The sequence below is a fragment of the Anarhichas minor genome, unplaced genomic scaffold (genome assembly GCF_050575085.1).
Source record: "Anarhichas minor isolate MPS153535 unplaced genomic scaffold, ASM5057508v1 ptg000007l, whole genome shotgun sequence".
NCBI lineage: Eukaryota > Metazoa > Chordata > Actinopteri > Perciformes > Anarhichadidae > Anarhichas > Anarhichas minor.
In genome coordinates, this window is record NW_027466453.1 from 12113265 (window position 1) to 12130236 (window position 16972).

General features: G+C 44.0%; 2 protein-coding genes across 2 annotated transcripts; both read left to right on the forward strand.

Moving 5' to 3' along the window:
* Positions 1 to 427: 427 nt before the first annotated feature.
* On the forward strand, positions 428 to 6548 carry LOC142937314 (medium-chain acyl-CoA ligase ACSF2, mitochondrial-like). Its single transcript, XM_076080164.1, has 16 exons — positions 428 to 531; positions 2358 to 2553; positions 3020 to 3148; positions 3365 to 3418; positions 3993 to 4111; positions 4253 to 4415; positions 4522 to 4617; positions 4698 to 4849; positions 4933 to 5024; positions 5135 to 5211; positions 5317 to 5424; positions 5503 to 5654; positions 5760 to 5901; positions 6129 to 6239; positions 6324 to 6392; positions 6498 to 6548. Exons 1-16 carry the CDS (start codon positions 428 to 430, stop codon positions 6546 to 6548), a joined length of 1815 nt encoding a protein of 604 aa, XP_075936279.1.
* A 1694-nt stretch (positions 6549 to 8242) lies between these two features.
* On the forward strand, positions 8243 to 16526 carry LOC142937322 (medium-chain acyl-CoA ligase ACSF2, mitochondrial-like). The gene is made up of 16 exons (XM_076080174.1): positions 8243 to 8346; positions 9390 to 9585; positions 10059 to 10187; positions 10397 to 10450; positions 11034 to 11152; positions 11288 to 11450; positions 14502 to 14597; positions 14678 to 14829; positions 14913 to 15004; positions 15115 to 15191; positions 15297 to 15404; positions 15481 to 15632; positions 15738 to 15879; positions 16107 to 16217; positions 16302 to 16370; positions 16476 to 16526. Exons 1-16 carry the CDS (start codon positions 8243 to 8245, stop codon positions 16524 to 16526), a joined length of 1815 nt encoding a protein of 604 aa, XP_075936289.1.
* The last annotated feature ends 446 nt before the right edge of the window (positions 16527 to 16972 follow it).

The following is a 16972-nucleotide window of genomic DNA, read 5'->3' on the forward strand; positions in this document are numbered from 1 at the left end:
TAAGCTCTGTCAGCACCTTTGTTGTAGTTTGTACTGTTTGCTCTGTTATCGCTGTTAAATATGAGCTGCCAGCTCAGGTGCTGCCATGTTGAGAGCCAATCAAAATGTTTCCAATCTCGTGTTATGCACCTTTAATTTAGTCTGAGTGGAAAACCGTTAATTATGGTAATAAGGGATCTTTCCCCTGTTAATATACAAGAAAAAGTAACCCATGGCATGTAGGTGGCACTACAGGCTCCATCATGTGAAGCTGTAAAAAAAGTTTAAAAGTAAAGTTATAAAAGAAGTTAAAGATTACACAAACAGTGATATAATCCAACCCTTGTAAAGGAGGCAGGTAAGAACCAGCTCATTTGTTGTCAAGACCTCTACCTCTAACTACACACTATTTACATCCAGTTGACAGAGATCGGGTGCTTATAGACCAATGTCTGCACTGCTAAGCTCCTGTGCTCACAAACTCAGATATGTGGAAGGACTCCAACATAAGGCGTGGAAGATATGCAGCACAAGTTTGCTCCCGTGGTGTCGGTAAGTTTATAGCCTACTCATGTTCAGTGGTCAAATGGCAACATGGTGTCACGCAAAAATGTATTGAAGTTAGTGTTCCCTTAATGCAGTGGTTCTCAAACTGTGGGCGCGGCGGTATTGCAGGTGGGGCGCAGGGGGAAATGCAGAATTTTTTTATTTCAAGAACTGTATTCATACCTGCAAACTTGTCGTTTTGAATCAAAATATATCATCGTGTAGATCCGTAGAGCTTTTTTTTTTTTTTGGGGGGGGGGGGGGGGGGGGGGGGGGGGGGTCAACTGGCCAGCCAGCGTTTCTCAGATTGGAGTGAGATAAGAAGAAAAAGTGATGTCGTGATCTTCACAATGAAACCTCTTTGATATGACGTGTCGAGTCTTGGCCAATCAGCTTTAAGATGTCTACAGCGTCTTCATTTCCCCCCGTTAAAGTTTAAGTTACGTTATGTTCCGTTACCGTTCAGACTTGCTGGGTTAAGTTAACGTCCACTGCATGCACAACTTTATCGACTGTTAACGTTCGTCATTATCACGATTTAGGAGGAAAAAACGTAACGTGTTGAAAGATGCAGCCCCGCCCGTGTTCCGGTTCAGTTCACGCGGTCACTCATTAACGTTAAACCCGAACACCGGCACATATGGTTGCAGGTTGTTTGTTTTAACAACCTGTTAAAGTAGAATGAGGATGAGATGATGAGGTCAAAGAGCTCCAGGGAGAGGAGGCTGGTTGTGTAGCGCAGCTTGACGCAGGGCTGAGATGTGAGTGGAGCTGGGCCTGGATAAAGGTGGAGCTGGGCCTGGATAAAGGTGGAGCTGGGCCTGGATAAAGGTGGAGGTCTAAACAGACGTGAGTACAGCTTCCTGCTGTCACAGTATTTTAAATACATTGATAAGGCAGGGTATGCTGAATGCAGCCTCTGCTCCAAGGAGATGAACTACAGCAACAAGGGCTCACGTGTCCTCTCATCACACTGTTCACTGTGATGACCACAGCCAGTGTACTAACAGTCCCAACAGTCCCACGTGCAGCTATTATTATTATCACAGCTATTATCACAGCTATTATTTTACTTTTAGAATGCTACATTTTAAAGCTCATATTTAAAATAAAATGCTCCAGATATGTGTGACACATATCTGCACTCATTTTGTTTTGTTTTTCACAGGTTGCAGTTTATTGTGAATATCTTAGAAAGATATTCACAATAAGCAATTTTTTGCCAAATATTAGTTATTTTTTGCACAGATTGAACTTTATTTGCATTGTTCTAACAAAGTGATTGCACATTGTATTTGTTTTTGTCTGATGGAGCAATCTGGTTTACTTGAAAGTGATTACAATTTTCTTTATTCTATTATTTGAAAAAGCACAGATGGAGGAGTCACAAAATGTTATTTCAATAAAAGTTCAACATGGACCATTTTGTTACAATTTTGTTGGGGCGGTGGGGCATGAACATTTTTCTTCCTCCAAAGTGGGGCATGACAGAAAAAGTTTGAGAACCACTGCCTTAATGGTTCATTGTAAAATGAAATTCTCTCTCTCTCTCTATATATATATATATATATATATACATATGTATATATATATCAAATATATTTATCAAATATATTTTGATTGTGAATCCAAATGTGGGAGTCTTTGCTGTGTTTTTTATCTTTTAATTTTTACTTGATGTAAATTGTACTAGTTTACTTTAAATTGTGTATCTCGTGTATCACTTGCTGGAACTTTTGCACTTTTTATCTGCAGTACATTTTGGCGTTGAAATCATAGACCATGTACTATATTTGACCCCTGTGCTTTTTCCCTAAATCGTTGTATGCCAGATCCCTCCATGTGGACAGTCCTCCGCACACGTCCTCTCTGACCAGCAGCTATGTGCATGGCACCTCCTCCTTCTCTCTGCTCCCCCTGACTGTAGGCCAGAGCCTGGACTCCGCAGTCCAGCGCTGGCCCGACCGTGAAGCTGTGGTCTTCCTGCAGGACAGCGTTCGGAAAACCTTTGCACAGTTTCAGCAAGATGTGCGTCTCCTACTTTGTGCCTCCATGCATGCATCAACACTTCAATGCTATTCATGCTATACGAACGAGTTTCCTGTTTCAATAACGAGACAATTTGTTGGAGCTAATGAGTCAGATCATGTCAAATCATTGCTAAATAGCTAGTACCGTTTCTTTCTGTACTAACTTTTTAGGTTAATAGAATTGTTGTTTGATCTTTTGAAACCTAATGAAATCACATGTGTTGTTCCCGAGACACAAAATGTGCCTCCTTAAAACTAAGTGTGCTTTGTCAATGAATCTAAATGAAGCAGCACCCATAACATTCAGTTTTACTATATGAATTGGTTCTCTTCTTTGAGTCATCACGAAACTTCTCTAAGGAAACTTTTTCTATCAATCACTATCGCATCCACAAAGCTAGAACGCTTGTGTAGATTGCCAGAAGTGACACTACTTTGTATTTTTGTGACATTCATTGCTGCAGGTTGACAAGGCGGCTGCAGGTCTGCTTGCTTTGGGCCTGAAGCGAGGCGACAGACTGGGAGTTTGGGGACCCAACACGTATGAGTGGATCCTCTTCCAGTTTGCATCAGCAAAAGCTGGAATTATACTGGTCAGTTTGTGAGTTTATAATGTTAAAATCACATTTACTGTGTAGCCTTGTGGTTAGACAGACAGCTGCTCTGTGTTACCAATCACCCTGCTGTCAAGGCACAGTACATATATATCATATGTGTATGATATGGTATGTACTGTAAAGCCCTTTGGAAAATATGTGTTGTGGGTCTGTATACGTACACTTGATTTTAAACAGTTTTCATATGTGCAGGTGTCATTGAACCCGGCTTATCAGGTGAAAGAAGTGGAGTTGACTCTAAAGCAGGTACGACGAGTTGTGTTACAGGGCATTAGCCTACTTACATAACTTACATCAGAACCTGGGGCACAAGGTACATAAAGGAATAAAAGAGAAACTGAGGTATCCCTGCCGCCCTCACACAAAAGTTTTTAGTAACTTTCCCGATTTAGATTAATGATATAAACTAATCAACTAATGAAATATAACATTTTATTCTGGATAAAGATAAGTATTTATTGATCTATTGGTGAAATTCAGAAGCTACCCAGCAATATATATTGTAAAAAGCCTCACCTTTACTAGCTGCAACATTGAAGTAATATGCATTCAATAACTATATTTAACTAATATGATATACATTATTTAAGATGGGCTATACAGCATGTGAACCTTTTGTACTTTAAGTATAATAGGTGCAAATATTTTAGAACTTTTACTTTAGTTAGAGTTGAAATGCAGAGTAACAAAGTATTTCTACACTGTGGTATTACTACATTTACAAGATCTAAGTACTGACAATTTATCTTTTTCATAGAAATAGTAATCCTTACACATGACTGTGTCAGTACATTTAACAGAACTGATTTGTCATATGCAGGTCCAGTGTAAAGCTGTGGTCTGCCCTGCCCGCTTTAAAACCCAACATTTTTGTGAGATGCTGAGGGAGCTCTGCCCGGAGATCAGCACGACGCCAGAAGGCATGATCAAAAGCTCCAGGTTCGACAAAGCCAATGTCAAATGTCAGATGCATGTTTTTTCCTCTGTTGTCATTATGGGAGTAAGAGGCTGCAAATACTTCACAATCTATGATAATAGTTCTGTAGATGTGATATTAATATCCCGTGTTGGGTCTGCCAGGTTGCCAGACTTGCGTATGGTGATTGTGACGGATAGCAGACAGCCAGGGATGCTCCATGTTGATGATGTGATGCAAGCAGGGGAGAGTCGGCACCACAAACAGCTGATGGATCTGCAGAGAAAGCTGTCCTTCGATGAGCTCATCAACATCCAGTTCACATCAGTAACCTTCAACATTGCATCTTTCACACAGGCACATTTATTATATAACTTTGACTGACATTATGACGTAACTATGATTCAGATTAATTCATGTTTATTTGTTTCAGGGGACTACAGGGAGTCCGAAGGGTGCCTGTCTTTCCCACCACAATATTGTAAACAATGCCTACTTTATGGGTCTCCGAATGGGTTATGGATGTAGAGTAAGTCCATATTTTCTCTCTCGATTTGCAGAGAAAACACAGTGAATTTTAAGTAATCTTATTTTCCATATTCTTCTCAGCCTCAAGTACGAGTGTGTGTGCCCGTACCCTTGTACCACTGCTTTGGATCTGTGGTGGCAGGGATGAATATGGCTGTACATGGTATCACACTGGTCTTTCCTTCCTCCGGCTACAACAGCCGAGCCAACCTCGAGGCCATTCAGAGTGAAAAGTATGACACGCTGCTCTTCACCCAAATTACTTTTAAATATACAACATTATGCACTCAAATTGATTCTTGTGTTTCCACTCAAGGTGTAATCTTGTTTATGGCACACCCACTATGTTCACCGACATGCTCATCCAACAGGATTTACACAAGTGTGATTTGTCATCAATTGAAGCTGGTAATAGAAGACTTTGATGAATACAAACATGATGAATATGTTGTATTGAACTTGCTGTGATGTTGAGCAAGCATTTGAGGCCTCTTTGCTTATGTGCTGCTGTGTTCAAGGCATCATTGGAGGTTCTCCGTGCCCACCTGAGATTGTGAGAAAACTGAAAACAGACATGAACATGAAAGAGATAATTGTGAGCAGTTACATGTCCTAAACCTTTTCAAATCACGCTGTATAAAACTCATTGGAGTATAGCTTCACCAGCATAATAGAACATCTGTACATCATGTTTTAATAGATAGCTTATGGGACCACTGAGAACAGCCCCCTTACATTCATGGGATTCCCACAAGACAGCGAGGAGCTGAAGACAAATACTGTTGGATGTATCATGAGCCACACTGAGGTATGCCTTATTTTTTTTGCAAAAACCTGATATTGCCGTAACACCGCTGTGACCTCTGCCTGTGTGTCTTTACTATAGGCTAAAGTGGTGGACCCTGATACTGGGGAGATTGTCCCTCTGGGGGCCTCAGGAGAGCTGATGATCAGAGGCAGCTGTGTGATGCACGGATACTGGAACGATCCCGAGAAAACCAGAGAGGCTATTTCTCAAGACCGCTGGTACAGGACTGGGTAAGATGTATACTGCATGTTTGTCTAAAAGAGAAAATACAGAGACCTGTTACCGGAACGGGTTGATGCTCATGTTACATGTTGTGTGATTTTTCTTCTACAAAGTGACACGGCCAGTCTAACCAGTTTGGGATACTGCTGCATTGAAGGACGCATGAAAGACTTGATCATCCGAGGAGGGGAGAACATCTACCCCGCTGAGATAGAGCAATTTCTCTTTACACATCCCAAAGTACAGGAGGTGCAGGTAAGACTCAGCACCACTGGGGGGCAGCAGAAGTCAGATTCATTGTCTCCAAGCAGGCGACAGCAAAGACGCACTTCGAAGACATACTAGTTTTCTCTCTGAATGTGTAGATAATTATAGACATTCTTTTTATCGTGCATTTCATGAGAATATATTTCATATTATAATAATGAACTGAGGTGTTAAATCTACATTCTGGTTGTTCTATTTCTCTGTCCGTTTCCCAGGTGGTTGGAGTGAAAGATGAGAGGTTGGGTGAGCAGGTGTGTGCCTGCATCAGGCTGAGGAAGGACCAGACATCCAGTCCAGAGGAGATAAGAGCTTTCTGCAAAGGCCAGGTGAGTGTCGGTGATGTGCTCAATGAAACTGCTCAACACACTCAAAATCAGCAAGGCTGTACATGTTGTGTTTTATTCCACTAGATTTCTCACTTCAAGATCCCACACTACGTGATCTTTATAGACAGCTACCCTCTGACAGTCTCTGGAAAGGTGCGATACTTCTGCTCTGACACCAACTGAACTATCCTGATGGCTGCGATGATTTGCTGTTGATCAGTATAATGAGACTAAAGCGGCTTCTGTCTGTTTTTCTAGATCAAGAAGAACATATTAAAGGAGGAAATGGAGAAGAAATTAGGCCTTTAACTTCGTGGACCCTGAATGACCGTGTTTGAGTGCATCAGCTGGGAAACAGTGTTGAGTTAATGTTTACTTTACCGAGAGCTGGACTGGGACTCTGCCACTGATTAGCTGCTGAATTGTCATTGCTGATTATTGAAATTCTTCTACTTTTACTTCACATCTCACTCCTCATTACTTTGTTGTTTTAATGTTGATATAAAAGTACAGTGAGCTTATATCATCTTTGAGCTTAAAGTTTCATTATTTACCTTAGAAATACTAATTAAATGTACAATGCTTCTGCTCTAACACCAACTGGACTATCACGATGGCTGTGATGTTTACTGTTGATCAGCATAATGGCACTGAAATGGATAATGTCTGTCTTTTTAGATCAAGAAGAACATTTCAAAGGAGCAAATGGAGAAGAGATAAGGCCTTTTAAAGGTGCAATATACGACATGCAGAGCATTATTATAGCAGCAAACAACTATTTGTTATGTAAAGATATCATGGCATAATATCTAACTGAGCAGAGAATAAAGTTGCTCTTCCACTGTGTATGTTGTTATCCGAGCTTCTCTGTTCTTTATAAGGTTCAACGTTCAACGCTATTTTAGTTGTCATTGTAAAACAGGGTTACACAACGAAATTCAGATTGTAGTCCCAATTTGCTACATCAGAAACAATAAAAATAAAGCTGCTTACATAGCTGGGTGGCCCGTGTGAGCCTTTCGTGGATGTTTGTGGCCCCACTGAATCGCTCCAGGCCGCCGCTCTGCACTGCGCTCATACACCGGTTCCCCCTCAGATAAACACCGTAAGCTCTGTCAGCACCTTTGTTGTAGTTTGTACTGTTTGCTCTGTTATCGCTGTTAAATATGAGCTGCCAGCTCAGGTGCTGCCATGTTGAGAGCCAATCAAAATGTTCCTAATCTCGTGTTATGCACCTTTAATTTAGTCTGAGTGGAAAACCGTTAATTATGATAATAAGGGATCTTTTCCCTGTTAATACACAAGAAAAAGTAACCTATGGCATGTAGGTGGCACTGCAGGCTCCATCATGTGAAGCTGTAATAATTCAGACTAACATTTTGTTCAGTATGTTTATATTTGCAAATCATATGTGTTTTTATTTTTTTATTAAAACCATACAAGCAGGTCGACTTCAGTAAGATTGGTAAAACGTAAATGAACTTATAAAACAGAATTATAATTTATTCAAGCAGGATCTCAAAGTAGTTTTCAATAAAATAGACCTCTGATTAATTAATACATTTATCAATATGCTTCTATAAACCAAGTGTATTGCCAGCCTTTTCCCCTCCTGATGGCTCACGTTGGTTTGCAGCTCCTTGTCTCTTGCTTTTTGAGTGCAGACATGATACATCTTTTGTTTGTCACTAATGTGGCAGAATGAATGGCTCACTTTATAGGCATTATCTATAGGTACTTGTCAATAGCCTGTTGGTAAATTATTTACTGCGGTTATTTTCTTTATAATGATGTTTTCTTAGAATATGATGAAATGGGTTTGAAGTGGCCAATTGGCTCCCAGCCAACAGAGGTGAGCGGAAGTTAAAGATTACACAAACAGTGATATAATCCAACCCTTGTAAAGGAGGCAGGTAAGAACCAGCTCATTTGTTGTCAAGACCTCTACCTCTAACTACACACTATTTACATCCAGTTGACAGAGATCGGGTGCTTATAGACCAATGTCTGCACTGCTAAGCTCCTGTGCTCACAAACTCAGATATGTGGAAGGACTCCAACATAAGGCGTGGAAGATATGCAGCACAAGTTTGCTCCCGTGGTGTCGGTAAGTTTATGCTCATGTTCAGTGGTCAAATGGCAACATGGTGTCACGCAAAAATGTATTGAAGTTAGTGTTCCCTTAATGGTTCATTGTAAATAACTATGAAATCATCTGAACATTGAAAGGTCATAAGGACCCAGCAGGCTAAAACTTTTCTGATTTAAAAAAATAATAATAATAATAATAAGGAAACCACGATCTCACGTAATCAAAGAAGGAGTTACTGATATTCCAGCCGACAATATAAAGAATAAAACACATTTTGCCCACGTGCATTCAAGGACTCACCACGACTATTCCGTCAGTTAATAATATGCGGTCTTTGTTTATCCATATGTTTGGTTATAGAATTATTATCAGTGCACGGAAACAATAGCTCCTCAATATAGATTTTGCTTGCAGTAGTCCACTAATTGCTTTTGCTTGCAGTAGTCACTGACTTAGATTTCTTTCTTGGCCAAGTCAAGAGCGACTGAGTCTGGTTGTATTGGTCCGATTGTCCTTTTACTAAACCATGGCGTCACCCTACCCCTCGACTCTTTCTTGCTCCAAAGAAAACAGGTTATTCAGCTTCTGGTTCCCTCCCCCTATCGAGCGCGTCATGGTTCACTTCAGCCGCTGTGTTTCTCGGAAAGATGATCAAACAAGCACAGTCTCTCTCTCTCTCTCTCTCTCTCTCTCTCTCTCTCTCTCTCTCTCTCTCTCTCTCTCATAACTAAGAGTCAAGCCAGACATTTTGATGACAACTAGGAAATACAACTACATTTCACCAATTCTGAAATACTTACACTGGCTGCAGTCTGTCAGAGAATTGACTTCAAAAGTCTTGCTTTTACATTTATAAATGTGGGAGTATTTGCTGTGTTTTGTATCTTTTAATTTTTACTTGATGTAAATTGTACTAGTTTACTTTAAATTGTGTATCTCGTGTATCACTTGCTGGAACTTTTGCACTTTTTTTATCTGCAGTACATTTTGGCATTGAAATCATAGACCATGTACTATATTTGACCCCTGTGCTTTTTCCCTAAATCCTTGTATGCCAGATCCCTCCATGTGGACAGTCCTCCGCACACGTCCTCTCTGACCAGCAGCTATGTGCATGGCACCTCCTCCTTCTCTCTGCTCCCCCTGACTGTAGGCCAGAGCCTGGACTCCGCAGTCCAGCGCTGGCCCGACCGTGAAGCTGTGGTCTTCCTGCAGGACAGCGTTCGGAAAACCTTTGCACAGTTTCAGCAAGATGTGCGTCTCCTACTTTGTGCCTCCATGCATGCATCAACACTTCAATGCTATTCATGCTATACGAATGAGTTTCCTGTTTCAATAACGAGACAATTTGTTGGAGCTAATGAGTCAGATCATCATGTCAAATCATTGCTAAATAGCTAGTACCGTTTCTTTCTGTATTAACTTTTTAGGTTAATAGAATTGTTGTTTGATCTTTTGAAACCTAATGAAATCACGTGTTGTTCCCGAGACACAAAATGTGCCTCCTTAAAACTAAGTGTGCTTTGTCAATGAATCTAAATGAAGCAGCACCCATAACATTCAGTTTTACTATATGAATTGGTTCTCTTCTTTGAGTCATCACGAAGCTTCTCTAAATCACAGGAAACTTTTTCTATCAAGCACTATCGCATCCACAAAGCTAGAACGCTTGTGTAGATTGCCAGAAGTGATACTACTTTGTATTTTTGTGACATTCATTGCTGCAGGTTGACAAGGCGGCTGCAGGTCTGCTTGCTTTGGGCCTGAAGCGAGGCGACAGACTGGGAGTTTGGGGACCCAACACGTATGAGTGGATCCTCTTCCAGTTTGCATCAGCAAAAGCTGGAATTATACTGGTCAGTTTGTGAGTTTATAATGTTAAAATCACATTTACTGTGTAGCCTTGTGGTTAGACAGACAGCTGCTCTGTGTTACCAATCACCCTGCTGTCAAGAATACAGTATAATATGTGTATGATATGGTATGTACTGTAAAGCCCTTTGGAAAATGTGTGTTGTGGGTCTGTATACGTACACTTGACCTTAAACAGTTTTCATATGTGCAGGTGTCATTGAACCCGGCTTATCAGGTGAAAGAAGTGGAGTTTACTCTAAAGCAGGTACGACGAGTTGTGTTACAGGGCATTAGACTACTTACATAACCACCAGTGGTGGCATCAGAACCTGGGGCACAAGGTACATAAAGGAATAAAAGAGAAACTGAGGTATCCCTGCCACCCTCACACAAAAGTTTCTCGTAACTTTCCAGATTTAGATTAATGATATAAAATAATCAACTAATGAAATATGACATGTTATTCTGGATAAAGATAAGTATTTATTGATCTATTGGTGAAATTCAGAAGCTACCCAGCAATATATATTGTAAAAAGCCTCACCTTTACCAGCTGCAACATTGACGTAATATGCATTCAATAACTATATTTAACTAATATGATATACATTATTTAAGATGAGCTATACAGCATGTGAACCTTTTGTACTTTAAGTATAATAGGTGCAAATATTTTAGAACTTTTACTTTAGTTAGAGTTGAAATGCAGAGTAACAAAGTATTTCTACACTGTGGTATTACTACATTTACAAGATCTAAGTACTGACAATTTATCTTTTTCATAGAAATAGTAATCCTTACACATGACTGTGTCAGTACATTTAACAGAACTGATTTGTCATATGCAGGTCCAGTGTAAAGCTGTGGTCTGCCCTGCCCGCTTTAAAACCCAACATTTTTGTGAGATGCTGAGGGAGCTCTGCCCGGAGATCAGCACGACGCCAGAAGGCATGATCAAAAGCTCCAGGTTCGACAAAACCAATGTCAAATGTCAGATGCATGTTTTTTCCTCTGTTGTCATTATGGGAGTAAGAGGCTGCAAATATTTCACAATCTATAGTTCTGAGGATGTGATATTAATATCCCGTGTTGGGTCTGCCAGGTTGCCAGACTTGCGTATGGTGATTGTGACGGATAGCAGACAGCCAGGGATGCTCCATGTTGATGATGTGATGCAAGCAGGGGAGAGTCGGCACCACAAACAGCTGATGGATCTGCAGAGAAAGCTGTCCTTCGATGAGCTCATCAACATCCAGTTCACATCAGTAACCTTCAACATTGTATTTTTCACACAGGCACATTTATTATATAACTTCCATCCATCCATCCATTTTCCTCCGCTTATCCGGGGTCGGGTCGCGGTGGCAGCCGGCCAAGCAGGCTGACTCAGACTTCCCTCTCACCGGCAACATGTTCCAGCTCATTCTGGGGGATCCCGTGGCGTTCCCAGGCCAGCTGGGAGATGTAATCCCTCCAGCGTGTTCTGGGTCTTCCCCGGGGTCTCTTCCCAGTTGGACGTGCCTGGAAAACCTCCAGTGGGAGGCGTCCAGGAGGCATCCTAATTAGATGCCCGAACCACCTCAGCTGACTCCTTTCGACGCGAAGGAGTAGCGGCTCGACTCCAAGCTCCCTCCTGATGACCGAGCTCCTTACCCTATCTCTAAGGCTGAGCCCGGCCACCCTACGGAGGAAGCTCATTTCGGCCGCTTGTAGCCGCGACCTTGTCCTTTCGGTCACGACCCAGAGTTCGTGACCATAGGTGAGGGTAGGAACGTAGACTGAGTGGTAAATTGAGAGCTTTGCCTTCTGGCTCAGCTCCCTCTTCACCAAGACGGTCCAGTGCAGCGCCTGCTTTACTGCTGCAGCCGCACCGATCCGCCTGTCGATCTCCCGCTCCATCTTACCCTCACTCGTGAACAAGACCCCGAGATACTTGAACTCCTTCGCTTGAGGTAGGCACTCCGTCCCCACCTGGAGGGAGCAGAGCACCATGGCCTCAGATTTGGAGGTGCTAACTCTCATCCCCGCCGCTTCACACTCGGCTGCAAACCGCCCCAGTGAATGCTGGAGGTCACGATCCGAGGAGGCTAACAGGACCACATCATCTGCAAACAGCAGAGAGGCGATCCTGAGACATACGAACCTGACGTTCTCCTCCCCCAGGCTGCGCCTAGATATCCTGTCCACGAAAGTCACGAACAGGACTGGTGACAAAGGGCAGCCCTGGCGGAGGCCAACACCCACCGGGAACGTGTCTGACTTATTGCCGAGAATGCGGACACAGCTCTTACTGCAGTCGTACAGAGACCGGATTGCCCGTTGTAATGGGTCCGGCACCCCATACTCCCGCAGCACACCCCACAAGAACCCCCGTGGGACCCGGTCGAAAGCCTTCTCCAAGTCCACAAAGCACATGTAGACTGGTTGGGCAAACTCCCAGAACCCCTCCAGTAGTCTTGTGAGGGTAAAGAGCTGGTCCACTGTTCCACGGCCGGGACGGAATCCGCATTGCTCCTCTTGAATCTGAGGTTCAACAAACGGTCGGAGCCTCCTTTCCAGCACCCTGGCATAAGCCTTCCCCGGGAGGCTGAGTAGTGTGATACCCCGGTAATTCGATCACACTCTCCGGTCCAACCGAAAGTCCTTCTCCATGGCCTCCCCAAACTCCTCCCATGCCCGAGTTTTAGCATTCGCGACCACCGCAGCTGCAGCCCTTCTGGCCTGCCGGTACCTGTCAGCTGCTTCAGGAGACCCCTGGGCCAACCAGGCCTTGAAGGTCTCCTTCTTCAGCTTGACGGCTTCCCTCACCTCCGGTGTCCACCACCGGGTTCTCGAGTTGCCGCCACGACAGGCACCGATGACCTTCCGGCCACAACTCCTAGCGGCCGCGTCCACAATAGAGGCTTTGAACATGGTCCATTCGGATTCCATGTCCCCAACCTCCCTCGGGATGTGTGAGAAGTTCTTCTGGAGATGGGAGTTAAAGACCTCCCGGACAGGGTCCTCCGCCAGACGTTCCCAGTTCACCCTCACTACACTTTTGGGCTTGCCGGGTCTTTCCAACCGGTTCCCCCGCCATCTGATCCAACTCACCACCAGGTGGTGATCAGTTGATAGCTCTGCTCCTCTCTTCACCCGAGTGTCCAAGACATACGGCCGCAAATCAAATGATACGATTACAAAGTCGATCATTGATCTCCGGCCTAAGGTGTTTTGGTACCAGGTACACTTATGAGCCACCTTATGTTCGAACATGGTGTTCGTTATGGCCAAACCGTGGCAAGCACAGAAGTCCAATAACGAGACACCATTCGGGTTCAGATCGGGCAAGCCGTTCCTCCCAATCACCCCCCGCCAGGTTTCTCCGTCATTGCCCACTTGAGCGTTGAAGTCCCCCAGGAGAACTATGGAGTCGGTAGGCGGCGCCCTTTCCAGGACCCCTCCCACCGACTCCAAGAAGGCCGGATACTCTGAACTGCTGTTTGGTGCATAAGCACAAACCACAGTCAGAGCCTTGCTCCCCGCAACCCGTAGGCGCATGGAGGCGACCCTCTCGTTCTCCGGGGAGAACTCCAACACATCGATGCTCAGCCGGGGGCTCGTGAGTATCCCCACTCCCGCCCGGCACCTCTCACCCTGGGCAACTCCGGAAAAGGACAAAGTCCAACCCCTCTCCAGGAGCTTGGTTCCAGAGCCAGCGCTGTGTGTGGAGGTGAGTCCAACTATGTCTAGCTGGTATCGCTCCATCTCCTGCACCAGCTCTGGCTCTTTCCCCGCTAGCGAGGTGACGTTCCACGTCCCTAGAGCTAGTCTATGCTGCCGGCGATCGGCTCGCCCAGGCCTCCCACCTGACCCGCCGCCCGGTCTGCATTGCACCCGACCCCGATGCTTGTCCCTGCGGGTGGTGGGTCCACAGGGTGGCTGCTCCATGCTGTTTATTCGGGCTGAGCCCGACCGGGCCCCATGGGCGAAGGCCCGGCCACCAGACGCTCGCGACGAGCTCCCCTCCTGGGTCCGGCTCCAGGAGGGTGCCCCTGTTTCCCTGGTCCGGGCGAGGTGGCTGAAGTCCGTGGGCTGCTTATCATTAGGGTCGTTTTGAACCGCTCTTAGTCTGGGCTCTCCCCTGAGACCTGTTTGCCTTGGGAGACCCTACCAGGGGCTAATGCCCCGGACAACATAGCTCCCAGGATCACTGAGCCACTCAAACTCCTCCACCACGTTAAGGTGGCGATTCGCGGAGGAGCGAACATTATATAACTTTGACTGACATTATGATGTAACTATGATTCAGATTAATTCATGTTTATTTGTTTCAGGGGACTACAGGGAGTCCGAAGGGAGCCTGTCTTTCCCACCACAATATTGTAAACAATGCCTACTTTATGGGTCTCCGAATGGGTTATGGATGTAGAGTAAGTCCATATTTTCTCTCTCGATTTGCAGAGAAAACACAGTGAATTTTAAGTAATCTTATTTTCCATATTCTTCTCAGCCTCAAGTACGAGTGTGTGTGCCCGTACCCTTGTACCACTGCTTTGGATCTGTGGTGGCAGGGATGAATATGGCTGTACATGGTATCACACTGGTCTTTCCTTCCCCCGGCTACAACAGCCGAGCCAACCTCGAGGCCATTCAGAGTGAAAAGTATGACACGCTGCTCTTCACCCAAATTACTTTCAAATATACAACATTATGCACTCAAATTGATTCTTGTGTTTCCACTCAAGGTGTAATTTTGTTTATGGCACACCCACTATGTTCACCGACATGCTCATCCAACAGGATTTACACAAGTGTGATTTGTCATCAATTGAAGCTGGTAATAGAAGACTTTGATGAATACAAACATGATGAATATGTTGTATTGAACTTGCTGTGATGTTGAGCAAGCATTTGAGGCCTCTTTGCTTATGTGCTGCTGTGTTTAAGGCATCATGGCAGGTTCTCCGTGCCCACCTGAGATTGTGAGAAAACTGAAAACAGACATGAACATGAAAGAGATAACGGTGAGCAGTTACATGTCCTAAACCTTTTCAAATCACGCTGTATAAAACTCATTGGAGTATAGCTTCACCAGCATAATAGAACATCTGTACATCATGTTTTAATAGATAGCTTATGGGACCACTGAGAACAGCCCCCTTACATTTCTGGGATTCCCACAAGACAGCGAGGAGCTGAAGACAAATACTGTTGGATGTATCATGAGCCACACTGAGGTATGCCTTATTTTTTGCAAAAACCTGATATTGCCGTAACGCCGCTGTGACCTCTGCCTATGTGTCTTTACTATAGGCTAAAGTGGTGGACCCTGATACTGGGGAGATTGTCCCTCTGGGCGCCTCAGGAGAGCTGATGATCAGAGGCAGCTGTGTGATGCACGGATACTGGAACGATCCCGAGAAAACCAGAGAGGCTATCTCTCAAGACCGCTGGTACAGGACTGGGTAAGATGTATACTGCATGTTTGTCTAAAAGAGAAAATACAGAGACCTGTTACCGGAACGGGTTGATGCTCATGTTACATGTTGTGTGATTTTTCTTCTACAAAGTGACACGGCCAGTCTAACCAGTTTGGGATACTGCCGCATTGAAGGACGCATGAAAGACTTGATCATCCGAGGAGGGGAGAACATCTACCCCGCTGAGATAGAGCAATTTCTCTTTACGCATCCCAAAGTACAGGAGGTGCAGGTAAGACTCAGCACCACTGGGGGGCAGCAGAAGTCAGATTCATTGTCTCCAAGCAGGCGACAGCAAAGACACACCTCGAAGACATACTAGTTTTCTCTCTGAATGTGTAGATAATTGTAGACATTCTTTTTATCGTGCATTTCATGAGAATATATTTCATATTATAATAATGAACTGAGGTGTTAAATCTACATTCTGGTTGTTCTATTTCTCTGTCCGTTTCCCAGGTGGTTGGAGTGAAAGATGAGAGGTTGGGTGAGCAGGTGTGTGCCTGCATCAGGCTGAGGAAGGACCAGACATCCAGTCCAGAGGAGATAAGAGCTTTCTGCAAAGGCCAGGTGAGTGTCGGTGATGTGCTCAATGAAACTGCTCAACACACTCAAAATCAGCAAGGCTGTACATGTTGTGTTTTATTCCACTAGATTTCTCACTTCAAGATCCCACACTACGTGATCTTTGTAGACAGCTACCCTCTGACAGTCTCTGGAAAGGTGCGATACTTCTGCTCTGACACCAACTGAACTATCCTGATGGCTGCGATGATTTGCTGTTGATCAGTATAATGAGACTAAAGCGGCTTCTGTCTGTTTTTCTAGATCAAGAAGAACATATTAAAGGAGGAAATGGAGAAGAAATTAGGCCTTTAACTTCGTGGACCCTGAATGACCGTGTTTGAGTGCATCAGCTGGGAAACTCAGAAACGAGCATGTGTTGAGTTAATGTTTTCTTTACCGAGAGCTGGACTGGGACTCTGCCACTGATTAGCTGCTGAATTGTCATTACTTGAAATTATTCTACTTTTACTTCACATCTCACTCCTCATTACTTTGTTGTTTTAATGTTGATATAAAAGTACAGCGAGTTTATATCATCTTTGAGCTTAAAGTTTCATTATTTGCCTTGGACATAGTTAAAATAATAGCACATGGTACATGCGCACATGGGGTCAGAGGGCAAATACTCAGAAGGGCTTTTGTTTTTCATACACCGCTACTCGAGATAGAACAATCGGTAAGTGTAATCACTCTGAACGATGTCTGAATATCCACATCCTATAATTTCAAGAAGTTAATAACAAAGCCAAAGATGCCAA

What these genes read in the sequence shown, in the direction of transcription:
- LOC142937322 (XM_076080174.1), top strand. Translation starts at nt 8,243, where the DNA reads ATGTCTGCACTGCTAAGCTCCTGTGCTCACAAACTCAGATATGTGGAA. An exon ending in AGTTTGCTCCCGTGGTGTCG is followed by an intron (nt 8,347 to 9,389) that starts GTAAGTTTATGC and finishes CTTGTATGCCAG; the next exon opens with ATCCCTCCATGTGGACAGTC. An exon ending in GAGGCCATTCAGAGTGAAAA is followed by an intron (nt 14,830 to 14,912) that starts GTATGACACGCT and finishes TTTCCACTCAAG; the next exon opens with GTGTAATTTTGTTTATGGCA.
- LOC142937314 (XM_076080164.1), top strand. Translation starts at nt 428, where the DNA reads ATGTCTGCACTGCTAAGCTCCTGTGCTCACAAACTCAGATATGTGGAA. An exon ending in AGTTTGCTCCCGTGGTGTCG is followed by an intron (nt 532 to 2,357) that starts GTAAGTTTATAG and finishes GTTGTATGCCAG; the next exon opens with ATCCCTCCATGTGGACAGTC. An exon ending in TTTGTCATCAATTGAAGCTG is followed by an intron (nt 5,025 to 5,134) that starts GTAATAGAAGAC and finishes GCTGTGTTCAAG; the next exon opens with GCATCATTGGAGGTTCTCCG.